The sequence below is a fragment of the Thunnus albacares genome, chromosome 4, assembly GCF_914725855.1.
Source record: "Thunnus albacares chromosome 4, fThuAlb1.1, whole genome shotgun sequence".
Classification (NCBI taxonomy): Eukaryota; Metazoa; Chordata; class Actinopteri; order Scombriformes; family Scombridae; genus Thunnus; species Thunnus albacares.
The window spans coordinates 32227911-32250189 of NC_058109.1; the positions used below are offsets into that span (position 1 = coordinate 32227911).

Consider the following 22279-nt stretch of genomic DNA (forward strand, 5'->3'; position numbering starts at 1 on the left):
CCAGCATGGAACAGGAAATTTAGACAGATAAAATGTATGCATTGGTCTTTAAATAGGGGATGTTTTGAGTCACTTCATTGAATGTCCACACCCATATCTTGTTTGGTTCATTGCCACCTTACCCAGTGTGTAATGAGAAAATTGTCAACAAAGTCATCTTTGTGTCTAGTAAAGTGAACAATAAGAAATATCAATTATTCAAAGTATAAAAATATTTAAAACCTACCTATTCAGTGATCTGCAGATCCACAACTTCTGACACCAAAAAATATCATATATAACTTCATTGTCAGCGCAGTCAACAGTGCAAAAACTTTACAGCTAACTTAAGCTAACATTCTAGTAAACAAAATAAGTTAAAATAAGTCTGCCTATGGATACTTCAAGGGCCAATCAGTGACTTTTTAAACCATGTACATTTTAGGTGTATCCACATACCTGACATTACAGGTACATTACTGATGTACAAGATAAAAAAAACATTAAACGTCACAAGAAATTATTCATGGCTTTAGCACGTTCTTGCCTTGGAAACAGCAGTTTGACAAAGCAATCGTAACTCAAGCTCCACTTACTAGCTTTTTGCTAGACAATAGATGTCGACAGATCCATCTCCATCAAAACTGAGCAAATACTAGTGTCGAAGACTGTGTGATGAGGCTGAAACCTCCTGAAAAAGCTAGTAAGTGGACCTTGAGTTGAAATCGTTTTGTCAAATTAGTGACAGGTTTAGTTTGTGTATTTAAAGAATGACTTAACACCTACTGAAAATATTGTCTTTGCTGACCTCTACTGGTTTAACTTCTCACCCTGCTGCAGTGATGTAGATGATGAACTCCAGGGTGTCAGTACACTGTGACATCACTGTTGGCTAAGGTTACAGATGCAGGGTGGTGCAAAAGGTCTGAAACTTTCAACCAGTGAATGCAGTTACAAACAGCTTTCAAGCCTCTTTAAAGAACAGTCAATCATTTTGAGAGCAATAGTTCCAGGCTTATGTTTTGGTTTTTGATGGTGGGGGCTACATTTGATCACGGATTGTGCCTTTAACATACTGTATGATTATGTGTGTCAGCATTTCTTTCAGAGTAGGGTAACTTTCCCAAAGATAGTGCAATAATAAGGGTACTTCAGTGGTTTGGGAATGCAGTGTTCAAAGCTTGGTGAAGCCTTTAGAATACTCACTACTTCAGTAACACAAAGATGATTTTGGTGCTGAACTTTTTGGTGCCAAACAACACAGTGGGTAAGGTGACTAATGGGTCAAATGGCTGCTACAATATTAGTGCACTCTTGAATGAGTGCAAAGTTTTTAGGACAACCTCAATTCTATGTGGAATGTGTTTTCAGTTCATCAACTTTACATTTAGCTCTGGCCTTTACCATCAGTGTCTGCTAGGCTGTTAGATCCTTTCAGAGGTAACTTTTTTTCTTCTAAACTGTGTCAACAGATGAGGTCCACTCAGTGTCCTCTGTTAAGTGAATGGAGAAATTCATTCAGTGCTCATGGAGTGCAAATGCCCTTTTTATCCAGGCTGAATTCCTACCAGGGTATTAGGATTGTGCATTCAAGCAGCAAGCTCACTAATTTGGCCTTTGTCTGCAAATCTACTAAGCAGATTATTCCACTATTAGGTCCCTAAAATAAGGGCCTCTTGATTATTCTAAAATTAAAAATGCACTACTGTTGTGGGTGATTTGACCTTTTTCAGGACAATTTTGCTGATAGCTTTTTTCTCCCAAATATGTACTTTGGCCATTATATGAATACATCTTTCAGTAATTAACTCTTTAGCCTCAAACTGCCCTAGAATGAGTTGGAATTCCCATTCAGAAGGCTCTGGTCATCACTTCTAAGCATAAGCACCACTGACACATTTCAAGTATAAATGTTATCCACGCAACACGTGTCATCTCTCAGGTTAACTGTCCTGACCGACAACCATTAATATCTGTTAGTGTCTGTCTGTTCTGAAGGACTGCTGCTCACCTGGTAAATTATTAAGCCTGTCAGCTACATGACACCCACAGTGGAGGACAAAGGTCAGAGCTCAGTGTCTCCCCCTGCTGGGTCAATGAGGGGCTGAATATTCTGAGGAGCGTGACACATCCCTTTTCTGGAGTTCGGCATGAATGAACAACTTCAGAAGATATGATCTGGAGCTTGAGATTCATTCATAATTGTGTTGTGTTTATCACTCCAGTCTAATCAGATCAATGATTGCGTCAATGATTGGGAGGAGTGAATCCTGTGCTTAACTTCATTATGGCAGAAGCCAGTGCTTGTATATTGGTTGATTTTTCTTAGAGGCTGTTCAGTATCAGGATATCTGCAGATACCCTTTTATAGATTGTAATTTGAGGCCAACTGAATAAAAGGTCCAATATCTGATTAAATTTAAGTTGACTATAGAGGGTCTTACACTATCAATAGCCAGAATGAGGAAAGAACAGCTGGAAGTTAATGGGGAAGTATCCTGAAATCCAACTGTACTCATTAAGACAGACAAGATGTGTACTGTACTATTAAACCTGTAGTGTATTGACTGAGCGCAAATAATCCTGGTAATGTTTTGTAAGGCATCTAGCACGTTTGCTTTAAGATCTTTGAAGGATCTGCAGATACCCTGAGTGTGATGAATGAGGATCTTATGTCCTTCTGAAAAACACTGTTTCTGGAGTGTCAGATGCCATGTTTTTCCACTGAGGTGATCTCATGACAGCAGCACAGCCCAAGATTACCCATTCATGCCTCTTTTTGAAAACTAGACTTGTCTGATTATGTAACAAAATTTGGCTCTGAATCTGGGATGGGAATGGATTACAGTGCGAGGCTGAAAGCGGTCTGTGATGGATGTTTAGATGGTAAGCGCCCTGTGGAACAGGTGTTACTGCTTCAATCTCAACAGATGTGAAACAAAACTGGGCTGGGAGGAGATCAAAGATAGTAACATGAGGGGGAAGCGGACACAGGAGGGCATAAAGTGGGGGAGGATGGGGTTGGCGAGGGAGGGGGCGGAGGGGGGATGACTGAGGTTGTGATTTTCCGAGAGGTCTGGAAAGTTCAAATGGAAAGTTTAACGGAGCGATTCGCTGTAACCATAAAAGTCAAGAAGGTGGAAAAACGTACACGGAGTTTAGCGTGACATTTACGTGGGTCCCCTCTTTTTTTTTTAACCGACATCCATCTCCCCTCCTTCAGCATCACTTCCCAATTCAACATAGAGCAGCACTTACTAAAGCAACCCAAACTGACAAGTCGTTTCACCTGAGATGTTAAATAATCCACAATGTCTTCACATAAATAAATAAATGCACATTTAGCTACTCTCTATCACTGATTGCTATAACACAATAGTGATTCAACCTACAGCTGGTCCATGAAAAGCTTTTCCATTTGCTGTTCCACACACTCAGTGTCTGACAGGTCCTTCCAAGGGGACTAGCACACAGAAAAGTATGTTTCACATTTCTAGCAGCAGCAGTTTGCTTGGAACAACTAGAAGAGGAACCGACAGAAGCTCAAACTGCATCGACAGAAAAATCAGACACCAGTGTTTGATGCACAGGTGATCTCTCGGAGAAACACTGCAGCTACAAGCACTTAGCACCAAAGATGGAGAAAAAGGATCTCACACATTAGTATTTTACAGTGGTAAAACGAGGAGGAATGGTCTCATTGCACACATCACATGCAGAACCTGAGGAATCCCAGGTGAAATACATCTGTAGTCAGTGTCTACAGTAACTATAATGGCTGCAGAGGCATTACCTCATACAGAGGCCATGGCGTTGAGCCACAGATACAGTGCACAGAGAACAGGATAAACTCATCAAGTCAATGGCAGCATCAAACCCTCCTTGACAGTCTACTCCCTCTTTTGACCTTCATTACCAGCGTTGTGGAACATTTTGGTGCCAGTGTGACAGACAGTAAAGCAGGTTTTTAGTCAGTGAGTTCTACCCTAAACTCAGACTTCTGTGCTCACTATGCCCTAAGAGGGAAAGCAAGATGTTGGGTGTATCAAGACAAATGAAGAACACAGACATACACAAGCATACACTCTCTCACTCACACATACACACACACACACACACACACACAGAACTCTGGAGTATTTGTAATGTTTGAGCTAGAGTTGTGAGAGACATGGAGCTAAGTTTAGAGGAATGAAAGAGTAATTGCGCTTAATGCAGAAATGAATGCCAAGTAGACCAAGCAGTGGTCTATCAGCACCTGGCTGACAGAGAAGAGTTCCCACCCTACAGGAAGTCCCGGCATAAAACCCAGACCGCCCCTTCCTGTCCTCTCTCCTCATTCTGTCTTCCCTCCATCTCTCCTCTCATTCCGGGATCTGCAGGGCCATCACTGCAGGTTTGGTCTTGAAGTACTGGTTGAAACGTAGCACAGCGTACCTGCAAGAAAGAAAAGCAAGGAGGTGTTGATGGCACAGAAGGAGGAAAAGTGGTACTGAAATTTAAATTTTCCTCACTGGGGAATAGAAACTATACTGCAGCTGCTGTGCACATTTTACAGTGAACAGTTTTTTGTGGAAACAGCATCTAAGCTTGCGTTTTCCTTGACAGCAGTTGACAGACATTTAAGAGATGTGCACTTAACTTCTGAAGCAGACATTTTTTAAAAAGTCCACATAGTGTTGAGTATGTGCTGTTAGCAATTTAAGACATCTGTCACTTTGTTACATTTAACATTTAGGAAGACCCATCATGACCAAAGTTTGTATTTCACTCTGAATGCTGAAGCTTAGCAAGCAAGTTAGGCTAGCTTGCTAATGTTAGCAATGACGCTAGCACTGTTGTCTAGCTAGCCATCTCTCTCTCATGGGTCCAATTGTCGTGATAGCAAATGACCAGAATGTAAAAACTAACAGCAACCAGTAGTCTTGTAACGTTACTTGATTAGAATCACAACATGGAGTGACTAACATACGGACTTCTGAAATCACACATGGGATTAACAACATTGTTGGCCTTCGAGCTGGATAACTGCCTGTGTGGCCGTTGAATTTAAAGTGATATTACAAATTATTTGTAGTGCCCAACCACACAGATATTGCACTAATCAAATGACCAGTACCAGCATTGTCAGTCATAGGGATGGGGTTCGGTAGCATTTTATCGAATGAAAATCCAGTTATCGAATCTGAATACTTTTGAATCCCTTATTAAATCTTAGTGTTTACTCTTCAACATTTTCAAGTAACTAAAGGTTAAAATAACTCAAACATGTCTAATCATATTTTCTTGGCTGAGAAGGCAGAGACTGAAAGAAGCTTGCTACCTATATGTTTCCCATTGCTTTTTGCTTATATAAGTGTGAGGAGAGATAAAAGATCACATAAAAGATTCATTAGCATCGGAGCTTAATGAATTCAGGTGTTTTGTTGACGAGGAACCAGATCCCATATGGAACCAACTATCAGAAACCATCCTAGTCAGTTGGAACCAAAAATTCACTGAAGAACTCACAGGGCACTACAGAAAAATAAATAAAAATGGTTTCTTGTTTTTGGTAATTCCATTGTTGATCAAATGTATCACCTTTCTATGCAGCAGTAGGCTAAATTTTTTACTGTCAAGCATGCAAAGTAGGAGAGATATTTGCTATTTTAATTTTATACTAATTTCCTGGAAATTTTCTATGTAATTTTCAGGTATTTAACGGTTAATTTTTAAGACATTTTACAGAGAGGGTGGTGCAATAAGAAAGTTGGTTTTAGCTGGTAAGTACCAAATCATTATATGTCAGTTCATACTTTGTTGTTAATTTGCAAAATAAAATTTGACTCTTCACAACTATTGAAAAGACAGAAAAAACTTACTTTAGTTGTTGTGTGTCAAACAATATATTAGCATATTCTGTTTCTTAAAAATGGGAGTATACCATAGACTCTACATAAAGAGTATTATAATGTTTTAAGAAAGAATCTAAACTACTAATACTAATGAAGTATTTTCTGTCTGTTGAAGAACTGGTAAGAGTCTAATTTATTATATGTTTTTTTTCATATTAACAACTATGAAGCCAAATATAATGACCAACTAAACCAGCTTAACACTTTTTTCTGTTTTTCTTTTCAGTTGTAATCGGGCTGCAACTAATGATTATTTTCATTATCGATTATCTGTTAATTATTTTCTTGATCAATCGATTAGTTGTTTGGATCATTAAATGTCAGAAAATGGTGAAAAATGTCAATCACTATTTCCCAAAGCCCAAGGTGACATCTTCAAATGTCTTCTTTTGTCCAACAGAAACCAGAAAATATTCACATTTAAGGAGCTGGAAGGAGAATTTTAGCAAAAAAAACCCCTCAAAACAATTAAACAATTATCAAAATAGCTGGCAAGTAATTTAATAGTTGGCAACTAATACATTAATTGACTAATCATTGCAACTCTAATTTGTACCAAATTGTTCCACCCTTTCTGTAAAATGTCCTAAAAATGAAATACCTGCAAATTATTCTGAAATTTTCCAAGAAATTAGTATAAAATTAAGGGACTTATAAAATAAAGCGTTACCGATATTTGCCCTAGTACTACCTTTCTCTCAGCAAGGCGGGAGCGATTGGGTTGCAGTCCATGAACCTCCTTAGGTCTCCCTCCTATCTGTGAACCACTAGGGGAGGCAAACCTGTTGTGTGTGTGTTATAGGTGTGTAGGCAGGGAGTGTTAAGTGGTATGGATGCTCACAAAAGAAATGAGAGACACATTGGCTTTTGGGTTTTTGGTTTCAGTCTTTCATAATGCACTGTTTAAACCACACTGACAGATTCTTTTTAGACATAGTCCAACCTATCACTGCAATATCCTACACGGGTGGTCGCCACACGCAGCTCTGACTCTTTCAAACGCACACAGCCACTTACCCGAGGAAGTCAAAGTCGATGGTGGAGTATTTGGCCTGGATGAGCGCCCAGAAGCCCCAAAAGAAGTGAGAAGCCTTAAAAGAGATAAATCTGATATCAGATGAGGTTAAGTAATGTGAGACACTGTGGGTGTGTGTGTAAGAGATAGTGTGTGTGTGTGTGTGTGTGTGTGTGTGTGTGTGTGTGTGTGTGTGTGTGTGTAGTGTGTGTATTCCTCCTCACCAGAGCAAACTTGTTGACCTGTACATAGAGTGTCTCCAACTCCCGCGGGCTGACCTCCTCTGTTTTCTTGGTGAAGAGTTTGTATGCCTGTAGATACACTTTGAGCCACTCCATCTGCATCTCCCGACTGGGGTACAACCCATAGTCTGGCTCAGACATGCCTAAGTACACATAGTTGTATAATAAGCCATACTAGATGGATATAACATCAGCTCTGACATACAAAATTTACTGTGGTTCCACAAACCTGCAAATTCATTGAAGTGGTTGCCGATGTCGAAGGCCTGGTAGTTGTAACTGGAGTATTCATAGTCTATGAAGCGAACATGACCTGAAAGACAACAAAAGGGCTCACCACAGGTACAGACAATAAAGGTGTGCCTGCTCAAAAACTATGTGTTTACTATCTCCAGTCACATGGGAGAGGATATTGAGGTCTGAGGAATGTGCACTTCATGCCAAACTGCAATTTTTTACAGGACTTCATTGACTGGAGCAGTTGAGGGGAGGGCAGGAGGACTATCAGCACTACAGGGTGCTGTAGTGCTGATAGTCCTCCTAACTGCTCAGCCATTTTCAGAAACAGCCCTTGTTCTATCTAACAGCTTCTTTTCTGATGGCTTTATTAAAACATGGGGAGGAGAATCATCAAATTCAGTTTCTTGAGTCTGTGATCAAGGGATACTACGATTTGCAAGGTGAGAGTAGGGCTGGGTGATACATGAAATGTATTTGATCAATTTGAATTTTTGTTTTTGCACAATATGAAAAGCGTCTAGACTGGGAAAATCAAGTTATTACAACGTGCACAGAAAGGTTACTTTTAGTCAAAAAGTAACATAGATGGTAGCTGTCCTGAGTCACAGCAGTCTGTAAACTGTGACATTATCAGTTAAATAATGTGCACTTGCAGCACCTGCAGCAGTTTTCAGGACTGTCATGACTCCAGGTGGCTAGCTATTTCTGGTGTCGTAGTGAAATTTAACAATTGCATCTACGAGAGGGACAGACTGGAAATGACTGCACACTGATCTGCACTCTCGGTTTGTGTTTGTTGAAGAGGTATCATCTCTGGTTATGATTAGGTGACCTTGCAAACTAGGTTTATGTAACTTGTACTATTAGAAGGGAATCAGAGCCAGTGGCTACCCCTGAATGTCACATGACCCTCACCTCATCATTGTAGGTACCCTTGAGGGTGAAAGTGATGCTGTATGTGAGATACTTTTATATAGATATATATAGATATTTTTAGCTTTTTAAAACTTTTCAACACCTGATACCCTGTTTCGATGGAAGTGAATTTAGCTTCTGGTATACAGCTGCTGATAATAATGCATTCTGCATGCATTTACAGCTGTGTCAACATGCGTTTCTCCTTCTCCAGATAAAATATCCAGCTTGCATGTTAATACCAGGTGTAAAATGAGTCTGAAAATGTTGATTAAAATATATATTTATCATTCTGGCTGTGGCAGAAGATACTACACTTGGGTAGAGGGTACCTACCCTCTTTGCTGTTATGAATGATGTTCTTGCAGAGCAGGTCATTGTGGCAAAGCACCACGGGGGAGCCCAGTGTGGAGAGATGCTCCTTCATCCACACCATCTCCTGCTCCAGCACTGCCTTGCTGGGAACCTCCTGCTTGATTCTGGACCAGGAACCGCCCACAGAGGCCGGGAGAGGAGCATGAGACAGAGGAAGAGATGGAGAACGGTCAGCTTTTTCACACTCACCTGAGTTCAGCTTCTTCTTTTAAGACTATTGTGACAACTATGCTGAGTGTCTGTAAACACAACACTGACCCCACATGTGCAGTAAAACAGTTGCAGTAAATAGTATATATATGCAATAAATTGTTGACCAAGTTGTTACTGACAAAACAGCCTTTCCTCGTTTTGGTTTCATCTCAAAGTGGGAATATATGTGATGTGAAAACAGCTGAGACCAACATGCACAGGCAGCACACCGGCTCTGTGGGGCACTGGGCTGCTCCTGGGATTGCAGTTACAGAGAAACAAGCTCTCAGATGACAGTCATAATGCTCCTTAATCACTATGGCTACTCCACTATGTCTCCTTCTGAAGAACCCATGTTCAACCCTGGTTAGATGACTCACACTGACCTACTGAGATCATGGGCAGACGCTGCCTGAACCTGTGTCGTTCTGAAAGTGGTATTATTGGCCAGTGGAGAAAGGGCTAAGTCGCTGAGTTAGTGTCTCAGCCAACCAGACTGGTGTGCTGAGCAGAGACCCCTGTGCTAACTGTAATGGGCTTATGGGGCTTAATCCATAGGCAGCCTGATAGCAGGAGAGGTAGGTTGGGTAAAATACTCAAAGGGAATTCACACATACACAACCTCTCCATGGAGATTTCTACCTGGCTCACTGCATCTCCTTCACCTGCGGCCTCTTTTTTAACTCCCAGACTGACTTGAGTCTCAGCTGCTCAATCCTTGCATTGGATGTTTGCATCAGATACATCTCTTCTACCAGTTCTCAGTAAATGTCTGCCTGCTCATTTCTGCTTATGACCGCTTTGCAACAAGTGTCTGCTGTCCAGGACCAGGACACTCTAGCTGTCTGTGTTACCAAGGAAGAGAGTAAAGTGACCTGATACACCGAGCTAAGCAAACATCTGCTGGCCCACTGCATGCCTCAGACTCCCTAATCCAGTTGGCCATTATTGTTACAGTTATATAAGCCACATGCTGGAGTTAATCTAATAGCCATCAGAACAAAGATATCAGCTGTGACTGGGCAGCTGGCCAGGTTATGAAACTGCCTACCTTTGTCGGTGCTACAGGTCCAGTGCCAAGACGCAAAGCGGACCATCTTCAGCCTAAACTCTTGGGAATGTTTTTCCTTCCTCTTTCCCAGAGATGAAAATACTAGTCCATAAAATGCTTTTGTCAATATCAAATGCACCAACTGTGTGTGTGTGTGTGTGTGTGTGTGTGTGTGTGTGTGTGTCAGCCCAGGAGTCAAAAGTTTAGTGAGTTGTGAAAATCTTTGCTCAGAGCCAGTCCAAGTTATATGTCACAACATCTGTTATAACCATGGTTGATAAATGTTCCTTCATTCCATAATAAAGAGCAGTGCATCAACAAGTCATTATTTTGCCTGCAACCTCTGAAGGCAGTGTTATATATTATGTTTGGTCATAACTGCATAAACACTACAGGATGGATCAATTTTGTTTTAGATAATATTTGTATCACCTCTGAGCATGTTAATGTCTAAATAACAAGAATACAGCCATGCTAGCAGCTCTGTGAGGCTGCACCTATGCAAAGAGCTGCTTCGAATCAAATGAGTCTGCTAACGTGCTCATAATGGCAACTGATGCTTATTAGGTGTAATGTTTACCATGATGGTCAACATCTTAATTTAGCACATTAGCATGCTAACAATTGCCTATCAGCACTTAACAGAAAGCACAACTGAGAATGATGGGAATTTCATTAGTTTTGCTTGGTTTTTATGTATTTGATCATAAACCAAAGAATTGGACAAATTTTAATTTTGACCTGAGGAAAAGTCAGGTGATCACAAACATCATTAGGATTCATCCTCTGGGGATCATGAATGTTTTTACCAAATTGCATCTTAATCCATCCAATAGTTGATGAGATATTTCACTCTGGATCAACACTGTCATCTCTAGAGCCATGCTGCCAGTGTGGCTAAAATTGTCTTAAGTGTACAGCTGGCTGTTAAGATTCTGGTCTGTTCTGTCAAAATGGAGCCCACCTTCATGTAAAATTAACCTCTGCATAAGACTGCAGGACATCTATTCTGTATGTACTGCACATAATGTGTTAGACTGACTAGACCTGGTACCTAACCAATTAGACAGGATAACTTGTTTCTTGCCGATGCTAAAATGATTTGGTAAAACTACTTCACTAAGTGCTCTCAGATGATATCATGGTCAGGGGTTAGATTGCCTCTGTCCTCATAACTAATGTAACAGGCAAATCTGGCTGTGCCTCATGAGCTATTTACATCATTATCACTGTGTGTGTGTGTAGAGTCACAAGAGGAGCACCGACTTCTAAGAAGCAACAGAGATCTCACCTGACGTTGGAGGCTTGCTCGGTGAACTCTGTGGCCACCAGGGAGAAGTATTTTCGCATCTTGATCCAGAGGTTGGGTTTGGGGATGCAGCCGTTGTGTGCATGGATGGCATGGATACGAGCCATCTCCCTGGCTATCAGTCTGAGAGGACACAAACACAAACACACACACACACAAGATGACGAAGGTTATCATCAAGAATATATTTCAACATGAAATTAGTACTTGTTATTGACCTTACTGTATTGTAGTTTTAAAGAAATTCAACAGTCCAATGACACACTGGCCTGCTACAGGGTTATGATAGTTTTATCTGCAGGGTTAGACAAGGACAAGTATCTCTTGCAAAGTCCCTTGAATGAGTCTAATGAAAATACTGAACTGATGTAGACAATGGGGGAGTTGAAAGATACCAAGGACAATGAGTGTTAAAGTATTATTATTGACTGTTTGGAGCACATTGCAATAATTTATGTATTTATACAATGATATGAGCAACTCTTCTGCAAGTGTTTGGAGTTGGCTTTGGTTCATTTGTTTTAGAAGAATGGTTCCACCAACTATCATTTGCATGTGACTCGCATGCGTTTTCTTCATTTGCCTCTTTCTTGTGCAGTATCTGCATTGTAAATGGAGTCTGTGTCTAGGCTTCTATATGGACTGTAAAAATCTAGGATTCTGAGCACCATAATACTGCTACCAAGCACTGTGGTATCATTGTACCATCTCCAATCTAAGTCAGTGAGTCCTGAGCAGTCCCATGATGCTAGCATGTCCTGACCTGAGTAGGGAAGGATCCCTGACATCCTGTGTCCCAAGAGCGTCCCCCTGCATGAACTCATAGCAGATGCCGTTCTGAAAGGTGCAGTAGAGGCGGGGAGCACAACCATTAGCATGCAGCACCTAGAGGAGAGACACAAACACATACAACACATATTAAATAGAGAAACAATTCTGAAGCAGCTATTGACTGACTGAGGCAAACTCAGAGGAGAGCACAACCCATTTGACTCTATTTGTTTTCATTCTACCTGAAAGCTTTTGAGCTCATTGTCTCTGTCCACAATCAGCTCTGTCTTGTTCCCGTATACTCGGACCAGGACTACATCATCTGGACTGTCCTCCACATAGCAGCCCACCAACTTGTTGGTGGTCCCATCAGTGAAGAGCTGAAAGAGGAAGAAAAGAAAATTCATACAATCTCTCTGCTGATGTCGGAACCTCGCCTTGCAGAGATACAGTGATGCCCTAAACCTCTGGGTCAGGATCATGGTGCAGACACCATGAAGCTCTGACCAACATGAGATAAATGTATCAATTAATGTATTAATGTAATTCAAGATGTAAAACAAGTTTGAAACATTCAATCCTATCAAAATGCAGTTGATTTACAATAAATTGATTAACTGTATTTGTGTATTTTTCAAAACTGAGAATGACGCATTGCAGACCTGCTAACACTCCCATTTTTCCCAGGTTTCTCTCGTATTTATACCCCGTCTCCTGCTGTGCCCCCATTTTGCCATTTCTCCCAGGAAACTCCCATAATTTGCATGGCCTTCAACCTTTATTATGAATAATTGTGATACACAAGGATCCATAAGTTTTGTATGTTTGTCTGATGTTACCCAAGTTGCCAGATCATCTATGAAACCAAATCTACACACAGAACATACAATTTCAAACCATATGTCACCACAACCTGATTCAAGGTCATATGCACAGCTGTTCTCTGTGCAGGCAGTCTTTCCTCCTATCCTGTGTCCTCCTCATTCTGCTGCTGATGTGATTCACTGCCTGCAGGTACCGCTGGTGAGAGGAGGGGCTGGTTTGTCTCAGCCAGCAGCTAAGTTTACAAGAATTTGCCAAATTTCAAGATACGTAGCAATCTCAGATAAATAGTTAGGCTACATACAGACAGCTTTTGTGTTATTAGCTTAACCAGCACACTGTGGTTGTCTAAACTGTCATCAGATTAGTTGCACAAGTTGCATTTTTTTTCCACTTGTTCAGTTTGTGGCCATAGTTACATAGAGAAAGCCTGCAGCTCTGGCGATGGTGGTGGTTTACCAATCATACACCAGGCTGAACTGAAACTGTCTCCCCTGCCAATGCCTGATCTTTCTTCTATTGAATGCCTTGCTCTAAAATGTAAACCCCCATACTCCATGACAGTGCTACTCATCTACCACCTACCCAAACTCATCTTTCCTCCCTGAGATACATGACCTCCTCACTTCATTCTGCTCCATGTCAACCATCATTGTCATTGTTGGTGGTATGAATATATCTGTCAACAACCCCTCCTGTCATTTTGCAGAGGAGTTCATGAGTCTGACTGAGTGTCTTGGCCAGAAGCAACATGTTGATGTACCTGTTCACACCAGGGCACACACTTGACCTGGTCATCACTGATTCCGCCCCCATAAATAACCTCCACGTCTATGATCTGGGTGTGTCCAACCACAAGGTGGTCTCGATGGCTTTGACATTCCTGTCGCCCCCTACTAAACTTAGGCGTCAAATGCTTTTTTGGAACTGAAAAAGCATTAACCCAGCCATCATGACTATGGACCTCCACCACACCACCTGCCCAGCTTCTGTGTCTTTGATCTTCATACCCCTGACAAGACGCGTGAGGTCAATTTTTCAGGCTCTGCTCCCTGGTTCACTCACAAACTGCGGAAAATAAAAACAGCTCGACATGTCTTCGGATGACGCTTCAGAAGCTCTGGGCTCACTGTCTATAAACTGGCCTTCCATGAACATCAAAAGGACTTACTCAAAGTCCCTTAAAGATGCTTGGCCATCTTTTTCCACCATAAAGCATCTCCTGAAGCCAGAATCATCTTTCCCAATCAAGGCTACAGAAGAGCGATGTAACAGCTTGATTGACTTTTTCAGAGCCAAGGTCAACAACATCCGCTCTCTGATGTCCAGCTCTTCCTCTCTGCCTCCTCCTGTCATCGACCTTATCTGGGAGTGTGCCATCTCTACTCCATTTTACTGGTGTCAGGCAGAGCCACATTGAGGAAATCCTCAGGAAGATGAAACCCTGTGCTTGTGCCCTGGATTCCATTCCCACAGCTCTGCTCAAATCATACATCCCCATTCTCAGCCCCCCTGATCACCCAAACTGTCAACCTCTTCCTTCAAACTGGTAGTGTTCTATCCCTCAAGGTAGCAGTCATCCGCCCGCTCCTCAAGAAGCCCACCCTGGAACCAGACCTATCTCCAACCTCCCTTTCCTGTCCAGTCAGGTTTTCATTCAGCATACAGTTCAGAAACATCTCAGCGTTGTGAATGACCTGCTGATGGCAACTGATACAGGGTCCCCTTCTCTCCTAATTCTCCTTGACCTAAGTGCTGCGTTTGACACTGTGGATCACACTATCCTCTTAGAGCACCTCCACACCACCATTGGGCTGTCAGACTCTGCACTTGAGTGGTTTCGGTCCTAACTTTCCGGTGGGCCTGAGTATGTCTCACTGGAAGGATGCAGGTCTAGATCGTTCTTGGGCTCATCCTGTTTACCCTCTACATGCTCCCCTTTGGACGTGTCATCAACAGACATGGGATGTTTTTTCACTGTTATGCTGATGATATCCAGCTGTACATCAAAATTGCCCCAAGCCCTTCTGCAGGCATGTCATGCCTCCAGTTTAACAGCAGTAAAACTGGAGCTCTCCTTTTAGGACTACCCAAGGTTCAGTCATCCCCCATACCTCATCTCACCTTTGATAACCAGGACATCCCCCTTTCCTCCTCAGTAACTAATCTGGGTGTTAGGTTTGACCCTGACCTGACTTTTGGTGATCAAATAAGACATCTGTACAAAACCACTTTCTACTATCTCAAAGACATCTCCAAACTCTGCTCCTCTCTAACCCTGTCAGATGCAAAGAAACTTGTCCATGCGTTTATCTCCTCAAGGCCGGACTACTGCAAAGTACTCTTCATAGGGATACCTGGCAGGGACATCCAGAAGCTCCAGTCAGAACAGTGCTGCCAGGATCCTGATGAGAGTGCGAAAACACAAACGCATAACACTAATTCTGTTTTCATTGCACTGGCTCCGTCTCCTTCTCGGCTGACTACAAAATCCTGTTACTCACATATAAATCCATCAATGGACAAGCATCTCCCTACCTACAGGAAATGATCACACCACAAATCTCTACCCGCACCCTCAGATCTGCTAGCAGCTTGCTCCTCCAGGCCCACAGTAGCAAGCTCTGCACCATGGAGGGTCTTCTGCTCTTTTACACCACGCTTGTGAACAGCCTTCCTAACCATCTGAGGGCAGCACAGATCCTAGGCTCTATTAAAACAGGTTTAAAAACCTTTTTATTCAGGAAGGCTTTTTCATCTTAAATTTTGTTGTTTTCTTATTATATGATTTTAACGCTGTAGCACTTTGAGATTCACTGCAAATGAAAAGTGCGTTACAAATTAAACGCATTATTATTATTATTATTATTATTATTATTATCATTATTATTATTTATGTCCTCCATATTTGTTACATGCTGCATTGGTGGACAGCTGTATTCTTATTTACACAGAGGAAAGTTGAGTTTTATTACAACTTGGGTTATATTGTCATAGCTCTTGCCATCATTTCTGTCCAATAATACTGTACTTGGTAATTGCTGAGATCTAGGAAAATGTGAAAAAGTGCTTGCTCATGGGGGAATTGTTGGGTCTCTGTAAATTAAAGAGTACAGTCTAGACAGGCTCTATGTGAAAAGTGCAGAGATGGCTTTTGTTATAATTTGGCGCTACATGAATAAAACTGAACTGAACTGAAATTATACCCAAACCTGTGGTAGCTATGTACACACAAGTTTTTCCTGTGCAATGAGGGCTTATTAACAATATTGCAGGTGCACTCACATTTAGATTTAGGTTTAGATAATCTGAGTAACTTTCGGCTGCAATCTGTCTGATAAAGGGCTGCAACAAACACTTATTTTCATCAATTAATTTTTTTCAATTAATTTTGTCAATAAAATGTCAGAAAATATAGAAAATGTCATTTTCCCCAAGTCCTAATCCTAAATCCTAATCCCCAAGTCCTATTTCTTGTTTTGTGCTATCTGTACAAAACCCAAGAGTTATTCAGTTTGCCATGATATAAAACAAAGAAAGCAACAAATCATCACAATTGAGAGGCTGGAATCAGCCTCAGTCTTAAATAAAATGAGGAATTTATAAATTATCATGTCGTCATGACTACAGAAGCACTATGTGTGATGCTGCCAGTCTTGTGTGCTGAAAAGAAAGAAAAACAATTGGATAGTATGGGCTATCTATCCTCATTATTATTATTATTATTATTATTATTATTAGTCTTTATTAAACAAGGACCATGCATAAAAAACATTCATCTGAAAATGAGGAGATGATTTATGCCAGATTTAGTCATTAGCTAAATTCCATCTACAGTCCCTGGGCTCAGCTGGAAGCACATTCCAGTGTGTCTTCAAAGAGAACTTGAGGTAAAAATGTATTAACATGTCAAGAACACTACATAAATGTAGCTAGTTAGCAGGTTCTCTGTATGTAAACAGAAGGTCTTATGGAGGAAAAAGTTAGACGTACTGGTCGACGCCAAGGAACACGTCATTGCAGTTGTTAAACTAGGCAAGAAAATACAAAAAAAGTCTACATCGGGGTGTCATGAGGTAACCCAGATGCCACACTGCTGTTCTTCGATTATGTCATACTACAAGGGGTAAATACGCCCGTTCGTCGTTCCCAACATTCATATTCGGGCCCAGCGCAGGAAATTTGTCGGCGACGACAAAATTGTCTCAAAATTTGGCTGAATTCGTGTAGTCTGATCCCAGCATTAAAGCATCACTCCAGTGGAAACCAGTGGCCAGTCCATCCCACTGCAGTGAACACAATAACAACATACACACGGCCTGCATCTCCCCCGGCCCAGACGCTCACTCACACATATCTGGCATTCCACACGTGGCTGACCACAAAGATGGGCGCGCAGGCATCCCTGTTATGACCGTACATACACAAGCATACATGCCTTTGCGACCACATGACTGATCCCTTCTACCCGCCACACAATACGCCACTAAGACCGGCAATCAATACATCGACAGACAGCGATAAGCTTGGACCCAGACAGAGGTAAACATTCGGCCATACACTGCCTGTACAGGACAATAATGGTGGCACTGTTTTATTTTCTATTTTTCAATCAAAGAGTCTACGATCAATGCTCTGACTGAAAAGCCTGAGGCAAGCTTTCTTTGGCAGAGATGTAGCATTTTGTCTTCAATAAGAGGAGACTGTTACTCTGTTGCTGTTGGCACACTCTTCTGTTTTCAGGACCCCTCTCTGCGTGTGTGTGTGTGTGTGTGTGTGTGTGTGTGTGTGTGTGTGTAGGATGTTTGGAAATTGACAGTGTGTATTTACAGTAAAAGTCTTCCTGTCCAGGTGGCTTGGCTAATCAGGTGTTTCTGTCAACAGTGCTGCCCTGCTGCTCTTCACCACATTTAGCGCTTCCTGCTTCCACCAAAACAACAGTCCCGCTGTTCAAGAACATCCTCCCCAACTCAACTAAATAACACGTTTTTTTTTCCCCTTTAATCTCACACTTTCCTCACTGCAGTATCAGCTGTGACCTGGTTCAGTTGTGCAGCTGTACAGCTCCATATGAGGTCTGTCAGACAAAAACATCCAGTGGGACAAAAAGCCTGTTTGGGTGGTGCTCATTGAGAAAACCTCTGCTAGTCTGGCCTGTCGAGATGGAGGTAAACACTGCCGTGTCCTCCGCTGCAGGTGTGTTAGTGGGTGGGGTATGGGATCCAGAGAGATTAGCCAGCAGGATGTAAACACATGGTTGCCGTGGCTGCGTTCTGACCGGGCCACATGAGAGCAGTAAATGGTGTTATTGTGTCCACTGTCAGAGCCGTTCCAAAGACTTTGACCTGGCCATGACACATCAGTCACTTGATCCTTTTACGTGGAATCAATTATGCATTTCCTTTCCCCTGACAAGCTAAGTTTCTAAAATTATTGCTCGCCAACACGCTTGTGTGTGACAGTGTCTGGTATGTATTGAAGACATAGTTCCCATAGACTCCAGCTCTTATGAGGAAAGGAACTCAAAATGTATACCAAGAAAGGATACAATAATGAATCCATGGATTATTCATAGTGTATGTGGGTACTCCTTTTTTGTAAATTCATTGATATACTGTGTATTCCAAGTGTGTATGCTGACATTATATTGCCTGCATACCCAACCATGACCACTACAATAACATGCTTGTTTTCCTACACATGAACAAACACAATATCATGGAAAATAGCAACCAGCTGGTGGTTTATTTTGGAAAGTTGTTTTAGTTTAGCTTCTATTTATAACTTTTGTCATGTGCTCAGAGTTACTGTATATCACTTTCTTGTGAATCATGTGTGAGTCAGATATAGATCTCTTCGTATCCTATCTGACACTCTGACTGTTATCACGGTAACATTAATCATTAAGAGTTTATTGTGGTGGAAAACATTTGAAGTGCGTCATTGCACACACGTGCATTTTACACATCCAAAAGGTGCTGTAAGGAAAGACCGTGACGTAAAAATCTTTTTCCCTGTGTGATGGATGGATAGGGAGAGTATCAGCAGTATATTACGCAATCGTCTTCATTTCTGTAGAAAATACAAACTACTGTATACATAACACTTTGGATTTTCATATCAGAGCATAACATAAACACAGACCCAGGGCAGGGTAATATGGCTGAATTCATATCATGACATTAATATTTATCATTTTTTCCTGATATCACTATATATATCACAATATGGCAAATGTAATACTCAAACTGATGATTAATATCTATGATACATAATTTTAAAAATGTTATCGATTGTTCATACGGGTTAGTGGACTTTGTAAACACGTGGGACAACGATGGAAACAAGTTTAAGATCATTCCACACCTGAAAAAGTTGTATTTTTTATAAATATATTAGAATGTCATCAATTATCCTAGCCAAAGCAATTGAATTAACTTAGTTCCACTAATTAGCATTACATCAGACAAAACTCTTCACGAGTAAAAAAAAAAAAAAAACCTAAATGTTTCACTCTATTGGGCTTTAACTACAATTTGCTTGGAAATATTAATTTGGACAACAGAACTGTATAATGTTAACATGATATGATCATATAACCACAATTAAACATCACTAGCAGTCCATATATGATGGTATTTAATTATTGCCAAGTCATACACAAACCCTACACATCTGTACTGTATGTAGATTTATTCTTGAATAGTTCTAACAAATGCTCTGAGGTCAGGTCCTGCATAAAGTCACATGCACAAATTTAACACTCATTATTATATTAATAAATCATCATTAATATAATCTTACACATTATTCACAGTCCCCCAAAAATGTAAAAAAAAAAAAAACTAAAAAAACCTACACACTTACAGGGAGTAGTACACCCATTTGCACTGTGTAGGTGCTACAAAAAATGCGCAAATAGGCAAATAAGGCTGTCACACTTCATCTGTACTGTGCTGATTTTTATTTAATGATGCTACCATATATTCTGCTACACACTCCATAAACATTAACTGATTGTTTTACTGCCCTTTAACATTAAACTAGTAAAAATGTTCCAACGGAGGTGGTGAAGGCCACAGATAGCAGAGTGATGACCCTGGGTTAATATGCTACCTTGAAAAGAATAAGAAGTACTTTGGAAATAATAAGTGATCAGGGAATGCAACTTCTGTAGGGAACATCATAAGACTCACTGTTCTTGGTATATTCTCTTTTTTTCCCCAAGTTAGAAGGTTTGTAAAATGTAACTGAACTACACCTTTCACCACATTTGCTCTGGGGGACAACTTGTGTTTGGTGAAAGTTCATCCAACCAAACTTAGACATTTGCTTTTTATCTGAATGATTATTTTCTTCAAGGCATATTTGAAAGACGTTAACTGAATTTCATATAGATAAATACATATATAGATAGATAGATAGATAGATAGATAGATAGATAGATAGATAAGGACCTGCTTGTTAAGCAATGTGGTTATTTCTTCATTGAAGACAGTGTTATTATTCACATTTTGCACTTAAGTGTTAACTGATAAAAGTGAAGCCGTTTTTGGTCAATTTAAAGTTGAAAATAATTAGTTAAAAATACTGTGAGTGCATTGAGCTGTAAACCCTATACAGTGTATCACCACACCACTGCCCCCCTACTAAGTATTAGATGTGAACGTTACATTAGGAATCTTTACATTTTCTTCCTCAAACCCCTCAGAGACCTCTAGTGCCCAAACCCCACCTCAACAGCTAATGCCTGTATTACCATCAACACTGAGTCACACTGGATAACAAACCAGACAGCAGAGACATGATAAAGAACCGAGGCTGAATGTCAGTGAGCAGTCTGAGGTCACCCAGCTGTCAAACAGTCTTCCTAAGGCGTGTTTGCGTCCTTAAGACAGCTTTAACAATCATGTTTCTCAACCAAACTGACATCACGTCACCACCAGCTGGCCACTGACACTGAGATGACAGCGTCACTTTCCTTTAGTGCTATATTTGGTGCTACATGTGGTGTACTTTGGACATATAAAACTGTCTGTAATTCAAGTTTTAGCTAAATATTTTCCTACCGGCATTTTGGAGTAACTTACTTACTGACGTTACTTTGCTAGCTTAAGAGTTCAAGTCTGTTAGCGTCTTGCTAGCTTGGCTACCAAATTATTTTTGCTATAAAGGTTGTAACATAATATCAAAAATGACATGTCTTCATTCAGGAATCAGGCAGGGGCTATAGGCAGCATTGTATCGTGTAAGACACGTTAAAGTGTCCAGAGGGTCGTGTTTCTACGGCCTCCTCATGACTGTCTGGTGATGCTGCAGAGCTGTCAGTCTTAGCCTAGCCTAGCATCCTCTGTGCAGCTATCTTAGCAGCTAGCGTTACCTTGGTCTTGACATGGCTGGGGTCCCACGCCGGTCTCAGCTCCTTAATGAGCTTCATCGCCCCCTCCGTCACGCTGTGTTCGTCCACGAAAATGGGAATTTTTCTAATTACCGGCGAGCCGACGGGCACATGTATCTGCGTCTCCATCCTGCAGCCGTTTATCTGTAACGTTAATCTCCGAGCCCTTCACAGATATTTCTAGGTACAAGTGTTGCCTGGTTTATAAGCAGCTAAATTATGATGTGTTTCAGTGAATGACTGGAGTTTAGCTTGAGAGGTATATCTTGCTTGACGGCTGCTGCAGTAGTGAAGGCTAGAAAGCGGTGAAGATGTGCGGTCAAACTGCCTGATGTGTGGACGCTCGTCGCCGGTTTTTCTTGGGAGCAGTCAGCCAACAGTACCATTTCCTCCTACTTGGCTCCGCCCGCCCGGGATCATCCGATTGTACCGCCGGTTGAGACGCACCACAGCCGAGCACGCCCATTATTTCCGAGTGTGCCCGAGGGAGCCCGGATTCAGCCGAATGAAAGTCCATGCTGGCTTCATGGAGAAATGCTGTTTTGAAAATTATAACTATAATATCTGCTGTTTTTTTGTTTGGTACTTTTTTAATAAAAAACGACCAGTAATTTAGTCCCCTATATCAGAACTGCGCCAAACTAACATGTAGGCGTGGTCAAGTTTTTTTGTTGTTGTTGAGTTTTTTTTTGAGACATAAAATAACTGCAGTCTGAAGTTGATTAGGTGGTGTGCATTGGTGGAAAAAGCTTTCAGATACTTTACTTAAGTAAAAGTACCAATACAGCAATGTAAAAATACTCCATTACAAGTAAAAGTCCTGCATGAAAAACAATACCTAAGTACAGTATTTGAGTAAATGTACTTAGTTACATTCAACCACTGGTGGTGTGATAGTTTGGCTTGTAAGAGGGGCTGTAAATGTGTATGTGTTTGTGTATGGGAGGTTATGTAAGGATCGCAAGGATGATTGTAAAGATGTGTGAACAAAGAGGAATGCGTGACTTGCTAATTTATTGAACAGCTTTATGCGAGAAAACAGAGTATTTAGATTGTTTGGTTTTTAGTTACAG

General features: G+C 41.1%; 1 protein-coding gene across 1 annotated transcript; it reads right to left on the bottom strand.

The window, feature by feature from the left end:
• Nucleotides 1–1021: 1021 nt before the first annotated feature.
• Nucleotides 1022–21620, bottom strand: etnk2 (ethanolamine kinase 2). The gene is made up of 9 exons (XM_044349246.1): nt 21189–21620; nt 12229–12366; nt 11979–12100; nt 11198–11338; nt 8625–8767; nt 7363–7446; nt 7116–7276; nt 6894–6967; nt 1022–4416 (listed from the first exon to the last, which is right to left on the bottom strand). Exons 1-9 carry the CDS (start codon nt 21333–21335, stop codon nt 4344–4346), a joined length of 1083 nt encoding a protein of 360 aa, XP_044205181.1. The 5' UTR covers nt 21336–21620; the 3' UTR covers nt 1022–4343.
• Nucleotides 21621–22279: the final 659 nt, after the last annotated feature.

Coding starts and splice junctions, on each gene's coding strand:
- etnk2 (XM_044349246.1), bottom strand. CDS start 21,335: ATGGAGACGCAGATACATGTGCCCGTCGGCTCGCCGGTAATTAGAAAA. Junction 12,367..21,188: donor CCAGCCATGTCAAGACCAAG/GTAACGCTAGCT, acceptor TTCCTCTTTCAG/CTCTTCACTGATGGGACCAC. Junction 11,339..11,978: donor AGGGATCCTTCCCTACTCAG/GTCAGGACATGC, acceptor GTGTCCTCTCAG/ACTGATAGCCAGGGAGATGG.